This window comes from Cricetulus griseus, assembly GCF_003668045.3.
Source record: "Cricetulus griseus strain 17A/GY chromosome 1 unlocalized genomic scaffold, alternate assembly CriGri-PICRH-1.0 chr1_1, whole genome shotgun sequence".
Classification (NCBI taxonomy): Eukaryota; Metazoa; Chordata; class Mammalia; order Rodentia; family Cricetidae; genus Cricetulus; species Cricetulus griseus.
This window is the reverse complement of record NW_023276807.1, coordinates 268,596,060-268,620,984: the sequence shown is the minus strand read 5'-3', so window position 1 is coordinate 268,620,984 and position 24,925 is coordinate 268,596,060. Positions and strand designations below refer to the sequence as shown.

Sequence of the window (24,925 nt, the reverse complement as noted above, 5' to 3'; positions counted from 1 at the left end):
CCCGACACTGCTGCAGCTCCATGGCCTCGTGGTTGCTGTCCAGCATACATCAGCCCAGAGGGGCTGTACATGCTGCCTTTCCACAGTGGGCTCGGGGGGCCCACTCCACCCTAGCCTCGCTCTATCTGAGCCCTGGTCATCCAATGGGAAACCAACCTTCCTTCTTCCAATCCCTTCCACAGCTAACTTTCTGTGTCTTGGCACTTGTCTTGAACAGCGTTACTAAATTTTCATGATGTCAGTCTCATTAAGGATGCTGTGGGAACTTCGTTCTCTTCACTGCCAACCTCACCGTGACCAAAACAATGCTGAGTCTTTGGTATTCCCTTGGCACACGTCTTTTAAAATAGTTAAACACCTCAGAAATAGTTAAATCCTCTGAAAAACTGTGACATGGAAATTCCCGAGTCCTTTGTTATTGATTACACGTACACGTGTGTTCTCCCCGTCCCCACCCCTACGGTGCAGCTGCGAGACATTAAGATGACCGTGGAAGAGCAACTGTAAGTCTTCCTCCTCCGTCTCTCTGTGCAGGACTTACAGCTTTTGGAGGATGGAGATCTGACCGTGATAGGAGACCGGGGAGCCACACTCAGCGGAGGGCAGAAAGCTCGGGTGAACTTGGCACGGTAACTTGACTTCCAACAGCCATGCTCTGGGTCCAGATGAAGCTTCAGGTGGTGGGTGGGGCATGTCGGGTCTGCCACCGAGGCAGTTCATGTGAAGCGCTGGCTTTGAGTATTTCCATAGACACTTTGAACATCCAGTTGCTGAGTACGGTGATCCTAAGACAGTGGCTGGTGAGGTGCTCCTCATCTGATCTCTCCCTTCGCCTTTCAGGGCCGTCTACCAAGATGCCGACATCTACCTCCTTGATGATCCCCTCAGTGCCGTCGACGCAGAAGTGGGCAAACACCTGTTCCAGCTGTGAGTTTGTTCTTTGTTAGGATAACTCTTCCCGCCAGCCTGGCCCCACACCGTGTCAGCCCCAAATGAACATTCAGACGCTGTATTAGTTATAAAGCTGTTGGCTGCTGCTGGCTCAGGCTTCTTATTGGCTAGTTCTCTCTTAATTATTAACCCATTTCAATCAATCTAAGTATTTCCACATGGCCTTATCTTACCAGAGAATGCCTGACTGGAGTCCTTTCCTCCTGGGATCACATGACGACTCTCCTCTGCCTACCTTTCCCAGAATCTCCTTGTCTCCTAGCCCCACCTATCATTCTGCCTCATTGGCCACACAGTGCTTTATTCATTAACCACTAAGAGAAACATATTTACATCTCCCATCAGTTCAGGGACCCTTTCAGATGGGCCCTGTGGAGGATCTGCCCCTCTTCTCCTCTGTCCCCCTCCCTGTGACCCGTTTTACAAAGTACAAGATTTGGGAAGGCGCTGTCAGTGTGGTGGCGTGCACAGAGCCAGTGTTTTAGAGTTTCAAAATGAAAGGCATATTCTATATGCCTTTCCTCTAGCTCCTTGACGTTCATAGCCGAGACACTGGAAGACCGGCCCCCAGGAAGAAAAAGATGTGCACTTTTAAATTGAAGGAAGTGACTTGGTAGCTTGGTAGTGGGGAGTCTGCTCTTTTCTTACTTTATTTCGATGTATATGTGTATCCGTGTATGGTGTACGCGTGTATATGTGTAGGTATCTGGTTAACAAATGCCAGTGTGTCGGTGCCCGAGGCCAGAGAGGGGATTGGATCCCCTTGCAGCTGGAGTTAGAGGTGGTTATGGGTGTTGGGTGCCAAGCTCTGGTCTTTGTAGGTGCTCTTAGTTGGCCATCTCTCCAGACACTCCCTTATAACTTTTTACTTGGAATGAGCCGTGAGGCTTCAGCGGGAGCACAGGGCCTCCATGGAAAGACCTTATTGGGTTATGTTAAACTGTGGGCTGGGAGGTATGGGGACACTGAGAAGGGGTTTCAGGTGTAAAGGTGTGGACAAGGAAGAGACCAGAGGGCAGGTGGGCACATGTCACTCAAGGGGAGGCACAGAGTGGATAGTGGGTTACGAGCCCCAGAGGTGCTAACTTGTAGTTCCTGTCTTGTTTAGCTCTGGGCGCCAAAATAAAATGCTACAGATTGTGTGACTCTCACAGCAGAATGACCCCTGGAGGTGGAAGTCAGGTTAGGGTACATTGCTGGCTCGGTAGCCACCTTTCTCCTTTTCCTTCTTAGGTATCTTCCCCCCAGATTTCCCCTCCTCCAAAGGACAGCAGTCAGGTTGACTGAAGGCCACCCGCATAGCCACTCTTAACTTTCTGTCTGGAGGCTCTGTCTTGAAATCATTAAGTGTTGAGCTTTAGTATATGGATCGTGGGGAGTGGGGCTCAGTTTGTAGCAGATGTGCATGCAGAGTGAAAAGGACACATCTGGGCTCTGAATTCTATGACTGGGCAGTGACTATTTCCACACCCGCACGGGAGGTGAATGTGTCTTGTGTTCTGGGCCGTGGGTGGAAGTGATGGTTGGACAGCAGTGTGAATGAGCTTTATGCCGTGGCTAAGACACTTAAAAGTGGCCAAGGTCGTGACTTTTATGGCATGCGTATCTTACCACCATAGAAATAAAAACACGCTTGAGATAGTGTTGAGTAGTTGTGAATGCAGGAAGCGAGAGCAGCTGGCACTTGGCTTAGGCCCAGCTCTTTGATCTGACGGTGCTTTCCTGTTGACTTGATGGATTTTGCTCTGGGCAGAACCAGCCTTTTGTCACTTGGGTGAGCCTTGAGTGGAAGTACTCAAGTTCCCCATCACTCAGAGACTCATTCTTGGTGGAGTCCCTTGGGAGGAGAGAGGGGGCGTTTCAATCAATAGGTATCAGTATGCCGGTCACAAGGGTGCCCCCAAGTTTTCCTTTGAGCATACATGTTTATAAAGTCTTCTTGCACCCTTAATGTTTAATGGCTCTGGATAGACACCCGATAGGAGCAAGCTTGTTAAAATTGTTGCTTGCTAATCAGAACCACATTCTTTGGGGGAAGCTTGGAGTGGAGGCGCGAAGGCAATTTAGGAAATCACTCAGCAGCAGCTGGAGAATGCTCCCAACGAGTTAGAAAATTGGATTGAACAGTATGCTATGAAAGACGGTGGTGGTGGCGGTCATGTCGAAGCTCAGAAATGTGAAGTGTTTTGTATTCAACGTGAATGAATTACTCTTCTGTTTGCCATCAACAGTTTTATTTCAATCACAAGTATGCATCCAAGGTTACTAAGGTGTGTGAGTTTTGCAGCTTTATGTTACAAACACAGGCCACAGAAAGATGGGACTGCAGACAGATGCCAGTCTGATGTAGCCGTGGCTTCTGCATTTTAGAAAGTCTCAAAATTACAGATGCCTGCCTCTTCTGTGATCTGTTCAGGGCTGTCCTAGTTAGATCTCCCACACATCTGGGCTCTGCCCACCCCTTTGTCTCGTCTTTGCATGTCTTCATCGACACAGGCCACTGTGACAAAATGCCATGACTGGGTGACTTATAAGCAACAGAAGTGCACGCCTCATGCTGTGGCGGCTGGAAGCCCGAGAGGAATTGCTAACAGATCTGATCTCTCATGAGGACTTGGTGATTCGCAGACACATGTCTTCTGCTTTGCCCCAACTGACAGAAGTGGTGCCGCCCGTCCGTTGGTTCTCTGTTATAAGGACCAACACCAATCACACAGCAGATTCTCATGAGACAGCCCCACCTCTCCATACCATCCCACGGGCGATTAATTTTCAGTGTGTGCACGTGTGGAGAGACAGACGCCTTGAGCACCCTGCAGTGGCTCACCGCTCCGCTCCAGCTGGTTACACACTCACCCTCACCGCTAGGGTGCAGTTCCCAGTCCTGGATGGAAGAACAACGTCGTCTTGGCAATCTGCCCCACCGCCGTTCATGCTCCATGTAAACTAGAATTCCAGCATTCTAACATGTATGTTGGCTTGTTGAAAGACGTGTGCCTTTTTTACACCTGCCTATTTTAGTGTCGTTCCTTCTTAGCCTGGCGACTGTATGTCAGGAGAAAGGAAGGAGACAGACCTACTTGCCTGCCTTTCTCTCGTGCACCTCCAGGAAGCATCATGCTTCTCTCTGTGTCTGGAAGATGCTCATAGTCCATGACCCGTAGCGCTCTATGTGGGTGGTGCTGAATGATTTTACCCTTCAAGCCCGTACTGGACTTAGTACATGGAAGCACCCAGAGCCACAGCACCCCTCCAGGGCCACGGCACCCCGCTAGGGACACAGAACTCCTCCAGAGCCACCGCTCCCTACCAGGGAACCCCAACATTTGGGGGAAACACCTAATTTAGGGAAAACAACACCATCAATTAGAAAATTATTTTTAAAAATTAAAATATAATTGTGTCATTTCCTCTTCCCTTTTTTCCCTCCAGTTCCCATGTGCCCCTGTTCCCTCTTAAAATCATGGCTTCTTTTTCTTTTTTCTTTTGTGTTATTGTAACACACACACACACACACCCCTAAGTGTATAATTACAACCTGCTCACTCTATATAATGTTACACAGTGACGGCGCACAGCAGCCCTGGTTGGTTCATCTGCAACAGAACCCCGGCATCTAAGTGTTCGGGGAGCATCACTGAAAAGTGGGAGCGAGAAGTGTTAGGAGAGGGCCAGGAAGTTTACTGTGAACACATTTGGAAATGTCAGAAGCTGCACCTGCTAATTCTCACCAGCACGGCTGCCTAGCATTACCTGAACAAGGACGACACCAACAGACCTACCAATGTGGATGTCTGGTACATGGATGTGATACTTAGGAATGCTGAGACCTTCAGACATAGTCTTCCCCAGGGGAAGAGCACACCAGCTGGGTATCCAACACCAAGTGGTCAGCCCTGAAAACATACATACAGTAACATTAAACAGACTGAGCAGGTTATAATCTATATTTAGGTATCTCTGTGTGTGCCCAAGATCTGTGACTTCACCAGGTAGTTGACTAGGCTTCCAGTACTAAGCATTATTTCCTTCCTGTCGAGAGCCCCTTCAGTCCATTAGAGAGCTGTTGGTTACCGGGAAGACATGTGTGCCTCTAGTGCACACTTGGGTCATCATTCCATGGCGGTCATCATTGTCTTATAGCTGTGGTAGCTGGAAGTTTGCATAGTACCTTCTGATACTATGAAAGCTAGTCCTCAGAGAGAAGTAGCCTTATTTTTGGGAGAGAAACTAAGGCTGCATGAGGTTTAGTAACTAGCTTCATGAGAGTAGACAGGGATTTGAAGAGCTCGATTCCGTGTCTTCCCAAGGCAACCTCACTCTGACAACGTCACTTTGCCGGCTTGTGGCCTCTAGTCCTGATGGTTGCTCTGTGTGAGGACTTGGGAACCCAGAGTATATACAGAGCTGCCTGTGACAGCCCTCAGCCAGTTTCCCCTGACCGAGTCATATGCTAAGGCTGAGTTCTCCTGGGTCTGCTATGAGAATGTGGGTGGGCTGGAAAGGGGGCAGTCTAAACACCAAAGGTTGAGGTCATTGACTTCTTGCCTTTTAAATTCTGGAGATTTTCAGTTCTAAATGAATATTTGCTCCCAGCCTGGGGAGGTAGGATTGTGGTGGAGACTGGTTGTGGCCTCCTCATTCACTTTTCTTATTTAGGGGAAGAGATTGCCAAGTGTACATTTGTAAAGTAACTGAGGTTCCGAGGCTACTCGTTTACTTTTATTCTTATGACTCAGCTTGGTTTTTATTCTTACTACTCAGCTTTGTTGTTGTTGTTGTTGTTTTGAGACAGGGTGTCCTGTAGTTCAGGCTGGCCTCAGACCTGCTACATAGTCGAGGATATCCTCCACCTAAGCCTCCTATCCCTACCTCCTTGCACAAGGATTGTCGGTGACACTGCCACCGGTTCATGCCCTGCGTGCACTCCACCAACTGAGTGATGGCCCTAGCCCCTAAGAGTTTTTATTAATTAATGTGTACATCATAAATGGCACCTAAGAAGACATGTAAGGAAACAACCACTTATGTGATATAAGGCTGTTTCTTTAGGATCCCTGTATCACAGTAAGGTAATTAGAATTTCAGTCGAGTCATGTTTTGGAAAATTAGTACTGTTCAACTGCTTTTATGATGTCCCACACCAATTTCGATTTTTAGTCATATACTGTGCAAATATGCACAACTGTTAAACTAAGATTTAGAAGAAAAGTAGCAAGCACAGCCTCTTCTCCTGGCTACTTTCAGGGTTTGTTAGAGCAAGGCTCAGGTGCGGTTGGTGGATTTGAATGCTTCGTCCACATTATTAACATATTTAATTTTTAAGGTTCATTACTGGTTGTTGTGAGCTGCCTTTGGGGGTGCTGGTAACCAAAGTTGATTCTCTGCAGAAGCAGTGCCCCTACCCTTAGCTGCTAACCGTCCTCTTTAACCCGTGTCTAATTTCTGTTTCCAACTCTTTTAAAGTACACCTCATTGCTGTGTTGTCTTCGTGTCGTTGTGGCTTGAGCTCTTATTTTGCAGTTTGGAGAATCCCGCTAATGTGTTTTCTCCTCTGGTGGCTTTTACATCTGTAGGTGCATCTGCCAGACCCTGCACGAGAAGGTCACCATTTTAGTGACGCACCAGCTGCAGTATCTGAAAGCTGCCAGCCACATCCTGATATTGAAAGACGTAAGTCGTTACTTGCTTTTCGCAAGCACAGCTGAGGTTTGCCAAGAGATTTCAGTACAGAATGTAAGTGGCAGTGTTCAGAGAAGGGAGAGTCCTTGAGAAGAAAGTCAGATACACCCAAGAGCAAGGTTATAGGCTCCACAAAGGCAGGTTGAGTGTGAGCAACTGAGAGTCCACTGAACCAGCTAGAACCTCAGCTTGAAAGCATCCTGTCAGGCTGCTCTCCGTGGACTTCTTGGTAAGCTGCCTTCCCTCCCATTTCACACCCATTTCCTAGAGTTGAGATTCACACCTCTGAGGATAGCTGACGAACTTTCAGAAGCACCACTGTGAGGGCTGGGGTGTGGCCCCAGGGTTAACCACAGTGGGATACCTAAGACAGGTCACTCAGTAGTTTTCTCCTTTATTGAAAATAGATTTTTTTTTGTTGGACAATATATTACATTTTTCCCTCCCTCTGTGCCTCCCAGTTCCTACCTCTGCTCCCGTCTGGATCCATTCTCTTTCTGTTTCTTAGAAAAGAACAGGCTTCTAAGAGATACCAACCAAGCATAACAAAATAAAACATAATAGGATCAAACAAAATCCATCGCATCCAGGTTGGCGAAGGCAAATTAGAGTCCGAGAGCAGATGCACTCACTCTGACACTCAGGAGTCCTGGAAACACCAAACTGAAAGCTACAGTACCCATGCAGAGGACCGCTGCAGACCCATGCAGGCCCTGTGTGTGCCGCTGTACTCTGTGAGCACCTGTGAGCCTCGCTCAGTGGATTCAGAGTTTGTTCTCCTGCTGCCCTCCATCACCTGGCTCTTACACGCTTTGCATCTCCTCTTCTCCTGAGCTCCACGGGGAGGGATTTGATGGAGAAGACAGGTCACTTTTATAAGGAGAAAGGGTCAAGGACACAGTTCCTCCATGGGTTCCCTTCTGAAAGGCCTTCCTGGCTGCAGCTCTGGAAGGAGGGCACAAGGAGGCGCTCACACACTGAGAAACAACACCGAGAGACCCAGGTTCCTTCTGCACTTAGGGCTCCCTACCAGCTGCCACCTCCCTAAGGTTCCAGAACTTCCCAGTAGTGCCACCCTAAGGACCAAGCCTTTGATCACACAGTAGGGGACACAAATAATTAAGCCACATCCAAACCATAGGATCCTTCTGCAATCTCTTGGCCAAAGATGGAAATGACAGATGAGTGCTATCCAGAGTTCACAATATTTGTGTGCAGTTACTCTCAGAGAGAGAAATTACCCATTGCTATGGTAAACAGGCTGGGTGATGGTAGTGGAGTGCCTGCAAATGTCCTCTAGTGCCTCCTTGAGACTTCCTGTGGCTTCCAAAGAGAGGCGAGGGAGCTGTCAATCAAAGTTCCATGGAATAAATTCTCACCACAAAGAAGATTATATAAGGAAGGGTGACTATCCCCTTAGCAACAACTTAGTGTGTCAGCTGTCTCCTATGCCCCTGGGAATTGGAGCTCAGATTCCTCAAGCTGGAAAACAATTAATTTCATGTGCAGAGAGCTGGATATTCTGCCTGCAGGGTCAGTCGGTATAGAGTCAGTTTTGTCACCTGTCCCCACATGGCGACTGCTTTTGAGACCCTGCCTCCTGCATACTTCGAGTTTTATTTTTAGCACACCACAATTCATTCACCCACCCTCAGGGACCCTGGAGAAACTGAGGCACGCTGTTATTACTAGTCTGGACCCCTCTAACAGCAGAGAGGATGGGCCCCCTGCCACACTCCTGAAGCTTGTCTTAGGAACTGCCCCCTTGTGTGTTTTGCTCAGAGGAAGGGCGTGACTACATTAAGTAAGTGTACAAATCAAATCTTATCTCCTAAGTGTAACAAGACATGGCGTTTCAGGAAAAACTTCCTAATCCTTAGGTGACCGGGTTATTGTAAGCCCAAAGGCACTAGGATTTTCCTCAGTGGGGTGGGGGTTGGGGGAGGACAGAGGAGTAGGTGGGGTCCAGGGTCATTTTTTTCTAACCTGACCTGTCCTCACTTCAGAGCTACTCTCCTCTGATTCAGGGCCCCCAGGATTTTGTCCCATATTAATTTATGGCTTTAGATAAATCATTTGGGACTCACCTCATGGGCTCAAACATTGTGAAGATATTTACACATTATTTCCTACAACGTTGGTCAGGAGGAGAACACTGGATTAGATGTCCCATGGAATGTTGAGTCTTCAGTGAGGATTGTAGGGGACAGTATAGCCTGCTAAAAGCTGGCTACAGGTGTGCCTGACCACACCCATTAGGGCATGGTCAAGGTGAGGTCAGGATGACACATGATAGGATTTAAAGGGACAGACACATGGGAGCCCCTTCTCTCTGGCCTCCCTGCCTTGCTACCCCTGGCACACTCTGGCTTGGGTTTGGCTGGCATTTATCTAATAAAGAATATCTTAATCTCACAGGTTACTAAGCCCCTTCATTATTAGAGGATCTTGAATTTGGGCAGGAAGTTTTAATCTAAGGCCACAAAGTTTGCACATGTCTTGCCCCTAAGTGGGCAGGTGGCCAGCTAAGGCAAGATGAGTGTGTCCTACCTAGGTAGAGATGTCCATGACCCCTCCCTGTCAATCAAATTTCCCACTGCCTGAGTCCTCTCTGTGCTCTCACGAAAGACCCCGTGGACTCTCCTGTCATCTATGCCCTTTGCTTCCTTCAGTGCCCATGGCATTTGGGTAGTAAGACAAGATGACATGTTATTTTATATTGCCAAGCACCTAGAATTTGGCAGAAAACAGGATTCTCACTTAGGAGGCAAGCTGAGTTACTCCATACTTGTCAACCAGAGCTCCGGACCCAAGAGCAACTGTAGCTTATGGCCCGTTGAGTGTGGTTTGGTCAGATTAGTGTTGTTAAGTGCTGGTGTCTACCTCTGAAATTCCTTTTATTTTAGGGTCAAGTGGTGCAGAAGGGGACCTACACCGAGTTTCTGAAATCTGGCGTGGATTTTGGTTCCCTTCTGAAGACGGAGAACGAGGAAGCAGAACACCCCTCAGCTTCAGGAACCCCAACACTCAGGAAACGAACTTTCTCCGAGTCCTCGATTTGGTCTCAGCAGTCGTCCAGGCCCTCTTTGAAAGATGGGGTACCAGAGGGCCAAGATGTGAGTTCATCTTGGGTTGTATGTTTTCTTTGTTCTTACAGACCTTGTGACCCTTTGAGTCACTCTGTTGGTGGCAATTTCATCCATCCTGATGTGAGCCTGTGAGTCTAAGGTGTTATGCAGTGTCATTGGCAGAGTTAAAATAGACTTAAGGGAGAAACCCTGGCTGTGGCTCTCTCCTGGGTGTGGGCTGGAGAACCTCACAGACATCCATAGTGGCTGTGCTATGAGAACTTCCAAAGGTCTGTGTGACTCTTGGATGCCTGGAGTCTAGATTTTTACCATGGGCAAATCTGGGGATCTCAGGCTTAGCTTTTGTATCCAGAGACTAAACATGAAGAACCCTTCGGAGCCATGGTTCTCACCCTTCCTAATGCTGAAACCCTTTAATACAATTCCTTACGTTGTCATGCCCCCTCCAGCCTCCAACCATAACATTATTTTTGTTCCTACTTGATAACTGTAATTTTTGCTATTGTTATGAATCATCATGTACATATCTGTGTTTCCAGTGGTCTTCATTCAGTCCCCAAAAGGGTCGAGAGCCACAGCTTGAGAACCACTGTCTTAGACTCTTCTGTGGTCAGATTGCATCGGTTGCTTTTGTTATTTGTTGGATTTTAACAGTGTAGGTGGCAGACAGGAGTTACCTGCTTTATTTTAGATGCTTTTTGTACGTCAAGAAGGACACAGATCTGTGACCTTAGCACATGACAGACTCTTAGTTCCTCCGTTTCTTCATTATTCACTCTGAGGGCCACAGCTTATTCCTCACAGAGCGCCCAGCAGCCAGCACAGGCCCAAGTGTGTCTTCAGCTTATGTGAAGCTGTGCCGTATTGGAAGCTTTTCAAAGCTTCTCCTTTGAAAAGAAAGTCATCCTTGGAGTTGGCATGACATGGGGACTGGGATTGAGTTAAAGTCGCTTAGGTAAAGGTGGCATGTGTGCAAATAGCCTGCCTGCTTCTGTGTATTTTAAGCCATCTCTAGATTACTTATAATTCCCAACACAATATAAACACTATATAAACACTTGCTACATGGTATTACTAGGGAACAGTGGCAAAAAATGTTCACATGTGTTCAGTATAGATGACGATTTTCCTCCTCTGAATGTTCTCCATTTGCAATTGTGGAACTCAAGCATGCTGGGTCTGACTATCCGAACCCTCGTTTTCCAAATCTAGGAGCCTGGATTATTCTGCTGTAAATGGGTATGCTATCCTCCCTCTTGTGCACAGGTTTCTACTCAGTTACTGTATTTGGCAGGCAGTTTGAGCCATCTGGTTATTCTTCTTGGTGTTGCACTCAGAGCCTTGCATATCCTAAACTCTCACCTTAGGCAGACGGCACTCCCGTTCTGCCCTGTCCTCTTCCATGGATGAGCGACATTTTAGTTCTCGTCCTTGTGATTGCCCTGAATTTGGGTGTTAAGCAGTGCTATAAATCATGCCGCTGTGCTCCAAGCAAAGCCATGGCACAGTGAGCAAATATTCCTGGACGTTAGAGGACTGGGTCCAGGGTAGATGCTTTGTCAGGTTGGATTGACACTTGCAATTAAGAATTGCCATTTTGATTCCTACTGGCAATGGATCATTTACCTGTTTTCCCGGAGCCTTGTGAACAATCAATTTTTAAAAACTTTCTGTGTTACTAGTTTGCTTTCCTTTCACAGACAGAAAATCCACAGGCCGTGCAACCGGAGGAGAGCCGCTCTGAAGGGAAGGTTGGCTTCAAGGCCTACAAGAATTACTTCACTGCTGGTGCATCTTGGTTCTTCATCCTTTTCCTTATTCTGCTGAACATGGCGGCTCAGGTACGCAAGGACACCCGTGCCCTCAGTGTGATACTTACACACTTATTTGTGCACGATTGATGCACCATGCTGTTCACTCAGGATTTACAGTGTGGTGTGCTGTCTGATAGGAAGCTACATCAGTGATGCTAGCTGGGTTGTAAATGTGTAGAAGAAAAAAGCGGGGTTGCCTCGTAAGATTTTTGCCATGACGTCTTGTCTGGGAAGAGGGGTTTGGCGTAGACGTGAGCCTGGGACTGTGGTTGTGCTCTGGAGACCTCCTCTAGACCGCACATCTTGGTTGTTTTCAGTTTCAGGTTTGGAAGTCAAGCCAATGTTATATTTCACTTCCCTTTCAGGTTTTCTATGTTCTTCAGGACTGGTGGCTTTCCTACTGGTGAGTTGTTCCGGACTGGGTTAAAGTCTGTAAGAGTCATAGGTAGCTTCATTTTCCCACTGGTTTCAGGGGGAAGTGGGGTTTGTGGGACCTGCTATTCCAGCCTTAGTCACCTGAAGAGAAAGAGCAGAGTGATAGTGACGTGTGCCCTACAGTGGTCTTTACCCACACCTGCTGCGTGTTGAGAACTGAATGCCAAGATTCAAACTGAGTTTTTGGTTTGTTTTTCAAGACATGATTTCTCTGTGTAGACCTGGCTGTCCTGGAACTCAACTCTGTAGACCAGACTGGCCTCAAACTCACAGAGATCCACCTGCTTCTGCCTCCTGAGTGCTCGGACTGATGGTGTGCACCACTCCTGCCTGATTTTAAATTTTAGTGTGTGTGTGTGTGCGTGTGTGCGTGTGTGCGTGTGTGCGTGTGTGCGTGTGTGCGTGTGTGCGTCGTGTGTGTGTGTGTGTGTGTGTGTGTGTGTGTGTGTGTGTGTGTGCTCTCGAGCTCACTCTCCTGGTGGCTGCAGAGTCCAGAAGAGAGCACCAGATCCCAGAATTACAAACAGTTGTGAGCCCCATGTAGGGCTGAGAATCACATCCGGATCCTCTTACCCACTGACCCATCTCTCCAGCCCAATTCAAACTCATTTTCAAAGACGGATACACAAAGGATTGTGTGAGCTGAGAATCGTTCTCTAGCAAGGGACCTTTCTCTCAAAAAGGTTCCTTTTTTAAAAAAATATTTACCTAAAACATTTTCCTTCCATGTTTCTTCCATAGGGCAAACAAACAAGGTGCTCTGAATAACACCAACAATGCAAATGGAAATGTAACCGAGACCCTAGATCTTCACTGGTATTTAGGAATTTACTCAGGTAACGTTTAGCCATGGGGTCTATTACATGAGAGCCTGAGGTGCTGACGATGCGCCTGTGTGAACTACCAGAGCTCCTAGGAGTAATTCAGCAGCGACTTAACAGATTAGGAGACTGAGTTGCATTCACTCTCTGAATTAATTAGAATAATTATTTTTTTTAATCTACCAGAAGAAAGAGATTGAATGAAGACTCTTAATTTGCTCTATACTGGGTTTTGAAAGTTAAACTAGGATTGAGCGTTCAGAAAACCAGCCACTGGAACTGCGTGGCTATTGTCTATTCTAATAGGTTGCTCTCGCTAACTCTTCTATTATTGTATGGATGGGCGGGGATTAGAAACGGATCCCAACCCTGTGCTTTCGATTGCTCCAATTCTGTCTGAATAAGCCCAGGCCTTTATTGAACTTGGATGGAATCCCGTGGCGGCAAGGTCCCCAAATGAAACCCGTATCCCCTCTCAGGTATGCACAGTTCCCTTCAGCACACGGCCCGTCTCTCGGGCTTCACTAATTACTGAAGAGGGAGAGAAGCAGGGAGAACCCAGTGTCTAGGGATTAGGGCTCCTTCTCTTCCCTACCTCGAAATCAGCAATGTTATCATGTCTCCAGCTGTGTGATTAATTTAACATTTGGTTTGCCAGACGAAGGTTAACTCCACACTCTGTTGTCACAAGACTGTCTGAAGTATTTGTAGAATTACCTACTTTAAGAAAGAGAATCCTCACCTGAAGTTTCAAGCATTCCCACTGTGGCTTTGCTTGGACAGAGCGAATTATCTGCTAGAACCCACTCGACGAGATTGGTGCTTATTTTGTTGATCCCTTGCTAAGAAATCTTAATCCACTGACTGGTTACCATCCCAACTGGTGGACTATGCAAGACCTACAGGGAAATAGGTCCATTTCTACTCAAGTAGGCTGGGCAGCTAGGGGAAATGCGTGTGTATAGAGTTTGCTTTAGAGGTTAGATCATAACACTCTAACATCAGTTCTTCCAGCTCTGGGTGGCATTGTGAGCTAAAGGCTAGGAGATACTGGGAGAACAGAGGTTAAGGATGTACCTCGGTGGTAGAAGGCTTGCCTCATATGGGTAATGATGGTCCATCCCCAGCACACACATATCTGTGCAGAGTGGTTATCCAAGCACGCCTCAATTAAACATACAGTTTAAACGGAGCTCATTCAAAATGCATGATGTTTGTATGAGACGAGCGTCGATTGGCTGCTCATTTAATTATCTGATGTTACAACATGGTTTGTGTTTTCTCACAATCCAGCCGTTTAAAAGTTTTTCCATGTGCAACTTACTGTGGAGTTTTCAAATTCTTTAAAGCTACTTGGGCATTTACTACAGGGAAAAGGTAAATCTCTTCTCTGTTAGCATCCAAACCCACTGCAGTGATAGGTTGTGGGGCTCACAAACAATCGTTGGATATGGAGACACAAAGGACAACTTTCCTTTGGTTATATTTCTTCTGAGGTTTTACTAGCACAGGCAATTTTTTTTAAATTAAAAGCCTGCTGTTTATACTTTATCCACCCCACCCCTACATACGTATTTTCCATTCGGTGAGAAAAAATTTAATCTTTGTCAGTGTATCTTTTAAATGCATCGTACTTAGGTGGAACCTAGATATTTATGTGATAAGTGATATATTTATAGACTTAGACCCTGTTTTCTCTGGGTGGTTTTCCTTGTTTCAGGGTTAACGGCCATTACGGTCCTCTTTGGCATAGCAAGGTCCCTGTTGGTGTTCTACGTTCTCGTCAAAGCTTCCCAGACATTACACAACAGGATGTTTGAGTCAATCCTGAAAGCTCCCGTCTTGTTCTTCGACAGAAATCCAATAGGTAAGTCACGGGCCGGAAATGTGTCCTGTTGACACGTTGAAGATCTGATGAGGTTTCGGTCTTTGAAAGGGAGGTGACATTGAGAGAAAACCTTTCTGCGTCTTTGTTTGTTTTCTGCAGCAAGCTTCCCTGATGTTTCTCTCCCACAATAGGAAATCTCAGTATCAGTTGCATAGAAGTAACAAGACATCTGTCTGCATTCAGTTTGCAGAGCTGTGCATCCCGTGGTCTCGTGGCTCAAAGAGCTCCCTGCATGCCTTGCAGGCAGGTAGAATCTGTTTACACAGTTGCTAAGACACCAGTTGTGTTCACACCACATTGGCCTGTACCACCTTCCAGAGGGGTCTCCTGAGGAGGAACCCTCCCTGAGTAGGAGACGAGGGGCTGTGTACTTGTTTCTTTTCTTGGGAGGATCATTCATTTCTTGGAGTGTGAGGACTTGACTGAGAGGTTGACCTGACCAGTATTAAAGATAAAGGCACCCCCAGTAAAAGTTTCTGACTCTGTATTTTATCTTACTTTTATTATTTAATGTAATGTAAATATATTATTTATTTAGTATTTTGAGATATTTCCTTGCTACTGTTGCCCTGGCTGTCGTGGAAGTCACTCTACAGACCAGGCTAACCCTGAGCTGGCGATAGCTCTCTTACCCCTTCCTCACAAGTGCTGAGATTCCGGAGTGTACCTTTACATCCCGTTTAGCTCTGTTTTTAAAACAACAACAACCCCCACCCCCACCCCGACTTCCTTCTTTGTCGTTTGTCATTTTGCCATCACCCGTGAGTCTCTTAACTCTGTGGACTTTGGTTGTATTCCAGAGTCTTTGTCCTAAGGAGATGCCCTGTACTCGGTGCCTTTGCATGATGGATGGGGCCCCACACAGAGGTCCTCTCACCCAGTTTGCTTCTGCAGGTACTTCCTTGGGCCGGAATCCTAGGCAGTGTTAATCATCACCACAGACTGTGGTCATCCGGGGATCATTGATGAGGCCTGGGGTAGCTTTATTTGTGCAGTTGATAATTCTGGGACCCTTTGTGGAGGAAGCTGGCCTGGAGGGAGCACAGAGGACCAGCTGGCCATCAGGTAGCCGCTGGCCTCTAGCAAAGCATGTAGATAGTGTCAGATGAACAGATTTTTGCAGTAGGATGTGTCGGTTAAAAGCCAGTGGCCATCTTGACACCAACTCCTCGTGAGAGCCACTGGTTACATCTGTGACGATGCGGGTAGACCAGTTGACTCTATCTCCCCATGCCTTGGCACTCATGTATGCGACATGGGGACAGTATCTTCACCCATCTTGTTAGAAACAGATTTAAGCAGGTGAATGATTCCCAGTGCTTGACGTGGTGCCTAGCTCTACTCCCGACAGTTCTCAGAGGGAGACTGAGTGATAGGGACAGCAGCCCTGGAGCTCCATTTTCCACCCATGGGGTGGAAACACCAATTCTGACTTTTTTCTGCTTCACACGATTGACGTGATGGTTACGTAAGACCATTCTGGAAGGCGTCACAGATGCTGTCTAGTCTGGGCACCAGTTGAGCCCAAAGAACAGTGAACCACGGATGCCACCTTAGGTCTGGCCGGAGCTGCGCTCAGAAGGTAGCTGGACGATTTGGTGCTGTGAGCATTGTAGCTGCTCAGCTAGTTAACTGGAGAGCTGTACGCACGCACGCTGGAGCTTTAGCAGGCTGTGCTCTGCCGCCATCTGTCTTCCAGGTCCTATTCACCAGGTGCTTCGTTTTGTGTTCATGCTGGAGACCCGTGGGCTTTTCCTGGTACTGATTTTATTATTAGTTGAGGGGTTTAGGGCCCAGTCTAAATCTTGGGTAACTAATCCTACATCAAGTCAGAAGCATTCATTCTACTTCTCCCTGCTGTGTCTCTTAGCAGGACATTCTCCCTGCAATGGAAACACAGTCCAAATATACCCCAAAAGACAGACCTCATTTGCCACAGTGTGAGCATGAATTACTTACCTTTTTAGTGGAGTACTTAAAAAGAAAATTAAAAAGCTTTTTAAGACTTCAGTTCTCATTTGAACAATATTTTGCACGTTTTACAATGGTGAGGAGAAACATCGAAGGTAGGCATTATGCTATATTAGCCTGATTAATTATAATTATTTATGTACGGAAGTGGTTATTAAGCATATAATGTGTCCAGAAGCAACCCTGTTATGTCAAGCCTCTTTAGTTACACAGCATGTTTGCTGGGCAACACAAAGACACAAGAAACATACCTTTAAAAATATTTCTTCATAGACAGCCCTCAGGAGCCCCTGAGGTGAGCAGGGGTTTCCTGCTGCCTCTGTATTACTGTCCCCTTCCTGATTTTAGACAACTTCAGGGACTGGAAGGATTTTTGCCATCATGTGGTATCTAGTAAGCTAGACACAGCAGGATATGGTACAGTGGGGTCCCCGTAGCTCTGCCCCCCAGAGTCCCCTCAAACCCAGCTGGGACCTGAGATCTGACCCAGCCATTCCTTCTCTGGTTGCCACTTGTGTCAGAATCCCAGAGACTGTATTCTGGAAGTGTCTTGTTCCTTCTGTCATGGGTTTGCTCTGCTCTCCACACAGGAGTGTTATCTCTTCTTGGCCCTGTCTCTGGTGCTAATCAGCTGGGTGACCTTTGTCCAGAGACAGAGGACTTCCATGGGGGCTACAACACTGGCCACAGAGCCAGCATCCCTAGTTTTTGACTGGAGAGTGTGGGCCAAACCTGAAGGAACAGGTTTCTTCTCCTCTACGATGATAGGGTCATTCCATATGGCTGATGACCAAGGTCACACCTTAAGTCAAAGATGTGAAGTTACTCTCGTATAGAACCCATGCCTGAGTATGCAAAGTTAGTCACAGTGTGCTTATATAGTATGGCCCCTGACTGTTTGCTCGTGTTTCATAGTCCCATAAATCTTAAGCTCGTAACTAGGACCAATTTTGAACCCAAAGTGTCTGACCTCAGATTGCCAAGAGCCAGCTTTGCTTCTTCCTCCACACCCCTCTTTGTTTTCTGTCCTCCTCTCCTTTGAGGTGTTCGTGAGGCCTGAGGAGCCTGCTCACTGAATCCCCTCTTCTTTCCCGCGTTTGAATCGGAACTCCATTTGCACAGTGTTTATAGCCATCTCCCCATCCCTTCCCGTCGCCCGTTTCCTCATCAAAGTTTATCTCCCACCGTAGCACTTCGGTTCAAGGAGATCTTAATAAACAGGGCCACACAGATTCTGGTGGAGAGTGTTAGCATCCGGTTTCTCTTGTGATCACAAACAGGCTCCCCTCGCAGGGAGCCAGGTTTTTCTGGACATTGGCCACAAGGGGGCAGCATGAGCCGCAGAATTGCAGGGACGGAGTCCCCAGAGCGCTTGCGTGGCCAAACCTGGGTTTGCCCTGAAAGCTTTCTTGGAAAGTTGTCCTTTTCTAGTGTGTGTTTTTGCATCTCATTAGACCTGGCAGAAAAAACTTTAAAAAGCGCCCCCCCTTTATTTACATGACCGGAACATGAAGCTACATTAAAGAAATCTTTGCCTGCTGTTTGGGAACACCCCGCATTTCCAAGAGGATGTTCTCATTCCCACTGAACACTTTCTGGACTAGACCCTGGAACAGGCAGGGACTGTCCCCTGGCTGGATGTGTGCTATCTCCTAAAGGGTCGTTCTGACTGACTGCTGTCCTCTCGGGGAGAAAGATGAGCCCCGCCTCCTGAGTTTTATTCCCACATCATCGGAACCCACAAAGATCTCATATTCCATGCAGTCACGCAAATTCTCCTTTCAATTTTTCTTCGGAGACCAGCAGAGCGGCTGGCTAGTGGCCCTGTCTTCTGTTGTCCAGTAGCGAGTGACTGACTGCATTAACTTCAGATTCCATAGAAATATTTAGCTTTACTTCATCAGTTTGCCTGTAAGAAATGGAGCCAGCAGTACAGGTTGATATGTCTGGAAGGTACAGGGTTAGTCGTGGCTGGGGGCCAGTGTGTTCATTCACATGACACATTTTTTTTTTCTGTTATGTGTGTGCTGGTGTGTGCATCCCACAGTGCAAAACTGAGTACAAATTTATGTCACCATTTTTTAAATCATGTGAGAAATAAAATACTGGGAAGGGGGGAAAGAGGCGCACTGACTTCTATTGATTTAAAATATATGTTAAATTACACACACACACACACACACACACACACACACACACACACACTGATGAAAGTGGCCATGGAGAACGCCACCAATAACCTTAGATTTTAAGATAAGCACTCTCAAGTCCATCCTGATAAAAATCTAGAGATTGCATATAAGATTCACGGCTTGACAGGGTGGGAAATTGGGCTGTAGATGACTTCACAAATATAAACTATTCTAAGTCAGGCTGTGCCTCTCGGAGCGCAGGGAGGAGGGGAGGGCTGTCAGTGGTTTGCAGTATTGTTCTCTTTCTCCAGTCGGGACAGGGAGTCCTCAGAATCCAGGGCAAGTTGCTAAAGAACTCAAGCAGCAGTGAAAAGAGTTGAAAGCTACACAGTGGGCGTTTTGTACCATCAGAAAGGCTGTCTTGCTGGGGCTTTTATAAAAATCAATTGTCAACATACCTTGCCTTCGTCAGAAAAGCAAAAGAAGGAAGTCCTCAATAGAGAAGAAATCTAATTGCAGGATACCTGTCTGTTTATTCAGTTCCAGTGGCCACTGGAGTTAGTGCTAACTGCACATTTTAACAAGTATAATACGGCACTCTCGACAATAATAGGCCTGTTAAATTATAGCTCTGTAAGTGTGGAGGTGAAATGGCTCTGCTCCGCACACAGTAATCTATGCCTGTTCACACAAGTGCATCTGCTGAACAGGTAGCATGTCCCAACAAGAAACACTGGTCCTAAAACCTCTGGTTTATGGAAGGAGTTGTTTTGACACAGCATCATTCAGACGGTTTACAAGGCAAGCTTCGTGTTAAAATATCTCAACGGTGTCAACATTAGTCACTGCGTCACAGACATAAATATTCAGCAGGAGTGCTGGAAACTGGTGAGGTGCCCGTTCGTGCCAGATCACTAGCTGTGTTTCCTTTCAAGTGAGATCTGCTGTGGATATGGCTAAAAGAAATGATGGTTTCTCTTTCTTGCGTGCAGATGAGCTGTAAGGAACCCAGACTAAGAATAGCAGCCCTCTTGACAGCTTCCTTGTACTCATCCTGCCTAGATTGGTTTTGATTCTGCCATAAGGCCTACGGGGTTTTTTCTTTCTTCCTTTTCCTTGCTTTATACATGTTGTAAAGAATATATTTATATGTACATTAGTTAGTTGGAGAGGCTTTTTCTGTTTAAAGGAAGAAGTTAGTCATCGTCAGAAAAGCTTTGTTGCAAAACAAAAACACACGTTTCCCCTTTCATTTTTTCCTTGTTAATAATAACAGGCGTGAGAGAGTACAAAAGGAATCACACAAAAGATTGCATTAATCACAGTGAACCTCAATAGCCACACAAATATTATTTTTTTTTCTGGTTTGAATGAAAGAGCTAAATGGTTTGAAGTAGGTGTGGCACTTAAATCCTGTCAAGTTGTCACATATTAAAAATGTTTTTTCTCGTAACAATGGTTATATGTACTTAAACTCTTATCAGGGGTGATATTAAGTGATATTTTATGGGAGTTGCCCATTTACTGCTAATAGCATAATAAAAGCCTTTGTTGTGAGTTTAAATAGTTACATAGTTACATATATTTGATTGCTGTTGTTATTTCATTGGTAATCTCTCTAAATGAGATTATTATGGTACCTTTCTACAGCTGGTAAATATTACGCTGTTTTAAAGTACATTTTAAATCTGTTAGAATGCTCCAGTTGCTTTTTATTAATGTTTTTCTCCATAATAAGTTGTACATGAAAATACTGGCAGCTCAGTAACATGCACACACACACACACACACACACACACACACACAGAGAGAGAGAGAGAGAGAGAGAGAGAGAGAGAGAGAGAGAGAGTGCTATGTTCATGGCTGTCTAATAGAATGTTTAAACCATAAGATGGGAAGCTGTTTACTCTTTCAGAATGATCATGTTGTATTTCAGAAGATTAAAAGGATTAAATCTTTCTTTATTCCAAACTATTTTCCATGAAGGCATCTATTAATGTTACACATGTATTTACCTTTCATCCTTGTCTTCTTTCTTATAAATGTTATTCTTCATTTTTCAATGAGCAAACTGGTAAAGAAAAAAACCCTCAATATTTGCATCATTGAGTCATACTTTATCTCGCATAAAGTATAATTTTTTGTCTGCTTCTATCCAGTTTACTTGTCGATAATAGTTAACCCTTTATGGCAGACTTTCGTTTAGTGTCTGAGTCTAATGCTGGCCTTGTGAATCTGTCCTCTCTGCAGGCAGCCAAGTTCTGTGGCTGTGATGTTAGTGCCCTCCGCTGGGAGGCTTCCCATGGTTCAGAATCTGACCGGTTTCAATCCACCTAACTTAGAGCTAGGTGTACGTGCCATCCTTGGCCCTTGCCGTCAGGGATGCATAGATGGATGCATGATTCAGCGTCATTCGGTGCTGTCTCCAGAAAGTTTCTCCCCAGTGGTAGTTGACAGTCAGGAACGCTTCAAGCAACAAGTGCGAGTCTCCGAGTCTGTGCAAAGTTTCCAGAGAAAATGGGGTCTGAAATCTCTGCCAACTTAATCAGGAATAAACATTGATGCTATGGGCAGTCGACCAGGGTTAAAGCGTAATTTTGGGTTGTTAAGTGGAAGTCAGTGGGGGCTTACTAAGTTAGACTTCTGTTTGTGTGTTTTTGTTTTTGTTTTTGTCTTTGTAGTGGATTACATACGCACTACCTGCGTCTTGTGTTGGCTCTGTGCTCTTCTTCAGACTTATCTGTTATTTTATTGCCACATTTCCCAGACTCAGGATCGGAGACTTTGCGGTTGATGAGTAAATACATGTTGGTTTCATAGAACAAGGGAAAGCTTCATACGGGCACTTACATCTCCCCAAGCTACGCCCAGAAAGAACAATGGAGCACAGCGATAATTAGAATAAAATTGCACCCTTTTGTTTTATACTTGGCAGATATGTGGAATTGATTTCTGCTGATTTCAAAAGAGCCGCTGACAATAGGTCATCGTGGGCCTGGTCTACAGAGTGGGAGGGTCTAGACAGAAGAGTCAGAATTGGTTCTCTGTGATTCATGAGCCTGGCCTGTGGTTCTAGAATCTCTTGTTGTTTACCAGCTGAGGAAATAATACTGTCAAACACCTAATACATTTCTTTGAGGCTTCAGTGCACATTGAAGAGGACTTTCAACCATTCTGTCACTTGGGATCTTGCTACTTTCATGTTTTATAAACTGGGTGGCCCCAAGAAATAGGAGAAAATGCATCCGTTCTAAGCCATAGACAGGCTTGTTAAAACTGGTGAACGGAGGCTGAGGATTGAGGAATTGACCTGTCCCTGTGTGGTGGCCTCATGGCCTGGTGATTGCTAAGCTACTCCCTTCAGTTCCCTCGTCCTTGGTCTCCAACAAGTAAGACAAGGGGTTTCTTTCCTTCTCAGATATTTATTGAGCTTCTCTATGTGTCTCTATGAAACTCCATCTTGACCAGAATTTGCATGCTTACATAGCCACATGCAATAGGTTGTTTAAAAAAAAACATTTAAAAACATTGCCTCTGATTCTGTATAGAAGTGATACAGATTGGAAATTTAAGAGCTGTGGATGGACACATAGACACCTAGCATACTCTCAAACATGGTCTGATAGTGTGTATCTAAAACGGCAGTGACGTCAGTGACGAGCCCTGATTTCATGAAGTTTGCAGAAGCTCCTCTCCTGATACTTCAGGGTGAATTGTTTCCATACTGAAAGCACACTGGTGGGGGCATGTACACAATTCTGTATTTAAGAACACACTTGTGCTGTCATCCAGACACATTACTGACCCGTCAGGGAAGTCACCACGCTTTGGCTCAGGAAACAGGCAGGCGTCTCCGGAGTTACCGTTTATGAAGACCTGCAGACCCTCTGAGCTCTCAGGTGTCTAATAGTGTTGTCTTGCAATCAGCCATAAACCATTGAGTATTCTCATCCTTGGAAACTAGGATTAATCTTTGAGGGGGGAAAAGTCCCCCTGTAAATAGAAGCCTGTTAACATCTAGAAGAAAGACTTGACAAGCTTCAAAGTGCATTTTGAGTGGAATTTATTAAAATGTGTGGTTATGTAGAAAGCTATTGCCAAATCAGGTTTTCCATTCTGGGAAGTCTTCAACTTCACTTCTTTCTTTTTTTTTTTAAACATTTGCATCTTAATAGATGGTATCATGTGAGCAAATGTTTCAGCCTCCTGAACACCTGGAAAGTCTATTTTCGACTCCTTCTGGGTGTTTGGAAACCTTTAGCTAGACATTATTTCGCATGCAATCACTCTCATCATTTTGGAAAAATCCTGCCTGCAGCTCTACTTGCTGGAAGGTGATGATGCACAGTAGAACTTGCTGTCAAAACATCTTTAGAGACCAGTGGTCCTGCCCTGGTAGGGCTGCTGCCCAGTCCCTGACTCTGGGAGAGAGGCTTAGTTGAAGATTTTTCTCTGGACTTGAAGCAGAAGTGTGGAGTTTTTGGGTTCCATGGCTGGCCTCTTTCACATGCAGTGAAGCCTAAATCTGATGTAGAGATTTGAGGGCCAGGGAAGAACTGTCACACCAGGCCTTTCGTAGGCACCGGGAGATTTGCAAAGACACCTCATCGTCGAGTGATTCATTCTGACATATACTCTCTCTCGTAAGTATAATTCCACACCCTGGGTCATCTGTGCTTCGAGGCAAAGACAGGACCATGGTTTAATTTTTTTCATTACTTCTAAGTGCTTAGGAATAGAAGAACAAGGAAACACCACTTTCTTGTATGTTGTCATTAAAAAATAAGAAGGGGCTAGAGCGATGGCTCTGCTGTTGTAGCTCTGGGAGGACCTGGGCGTGGCTTCCAGCATCCACCTGGTCATGCACAGCCATCTGTAACTCCAGTTCCGGGGTATTCAGTGCTCGCTCTGAACTCTGCAGGACCTGCACCCATGAGGTGCACTTACATACATGCACACAAAACACTCATGTGTAACATGTTTAAACAAAAGAAAAAAATTCTTCTGTTGGAGTCAGAATGGCCTAGAATCATGAAATTAATTATTTTGGGGGAGGGGTGGTGTATGGACTGTGAATTTATTCTTTCCTTTTTGGAGAACAAGATCATTGACATCTTAAACCTGTATCTCATGGTGATATCAGTTTTCTCTGGAAACTCTTTTTGCTTATCATTAAAAATGAAAGTCGATTATGGTTTGGTATGACCCACCCATGTATTAGACTGTAGACAGAAGTTCTCACCTGGACCAACTTTTCAAAGCTGGTCCTGATGTGGCCAGGTCAGAGGTAGGAAAAGTAATCCATTCCTTGTGGCAAATATCGGGGTACTGGAAAGTCATCCTCCCTTGACTTTAAGAACAAATAATTGGGTGCTGACGTGACTAGCCTGCATTGACAGAGGAACAGCTGTGCAATCCAGGCATCAGCTGGTTATTGCAAAGTTACACAAACTCCTATTTCTTCAGGGGTCATCCTGTCTGTATTCCAGGCAAGGACACTCAGTGCCTCTCCTATGTTTGAGAGTTAAAAATCCCTGGTTTCCCTCAGTGGTATGTGTTCTAACTCCCTTCTTCCATACTCCAGAAGCTGTAGGAGTTTAAAGCTATTTAATTGACTTAACTTTCAGGGGTGCCTCATTCAAGGTTTTCTTTTTTAATATTGAAATTGCTAAAAGTAGAGATTAGGTCAGAGAGTGAGCTTTTGTGTTGTGGAATGGGAGCACCTCATAGCTGTGCATAGACACGGGCGTCTTTTCCCCCCTCATTCTCACGATTGCTTCTGATGTGGCATCAGCTTCTTGAGGACCCAGGCTGTTGATTAGGGTCCTCTGGGTGGAAGTAGCTGTCTTCAGCAGATTCGTGCTTCTGGGTGCCTGTGAGAGTAAGTTTTTCAAGATGCAGTATGCTTTATATCATTATCTCCAATTAAAGGGGTGTAAGACTGAAAGTCTGGAAATAAATAGACAAGTAGAGTTCACCAGCAAGAACTGCAGTGACCTTCCTTTATTGTTCTATGGTAGCTTTGAACCATGGTAGAATGTGGTAGACAACCTGGCTTTGAAGCCTACCAAACCGTCTCCAACATTGTATGTGGCATGGACATGATAGAACCAATGTGTGTATGTGGGGTGTGTGTGTGTGT

General features: G+C 45.7%; 1 protein-coding gene across 2 annotated transcripts in view; it reads left to right on the top strand.

The window, feature by feature from the left end:
- Abcc4 (ATP binding cassette subfamily C member 4) overlaps positions 1-24,925 on the top strand; it is a 214,724-nt gene that overhangs the window by 86,981 nt on the left and 102,818 nt on the right. For both annotated transcript variants that reach the window (XM_027393942.2, XM_027393941.2), the window contains 8 exons: positions 535-629; positions 841-927; positions 6,528-6,624; positions 9,540-9,749; positions 11,423-11,563; positions 11,902-11,939; positions 12,713-12,807; positions 14,513-14,659. In XM_027393942.2, the coding sequence (XP_027249743.1) occupies positions 535-629; positions 841-927; positions 6,528-6,624; positions 9,540-9,749; positions 11,423-11,563; positions 11,902-11,939; positions 12,713-12,807; positions 14,513-14,659 (910 nt within the window). The remainder of the gene's footprint in view (positions 1-534; positions 630-840; positions 928-6,527; positions 6,625-9,539; positions 9,750-11,422; positions 11,564-11,901; positions 11,940-12,712; positions 12,808-14,512; positions 14,660-24,925) is intronic.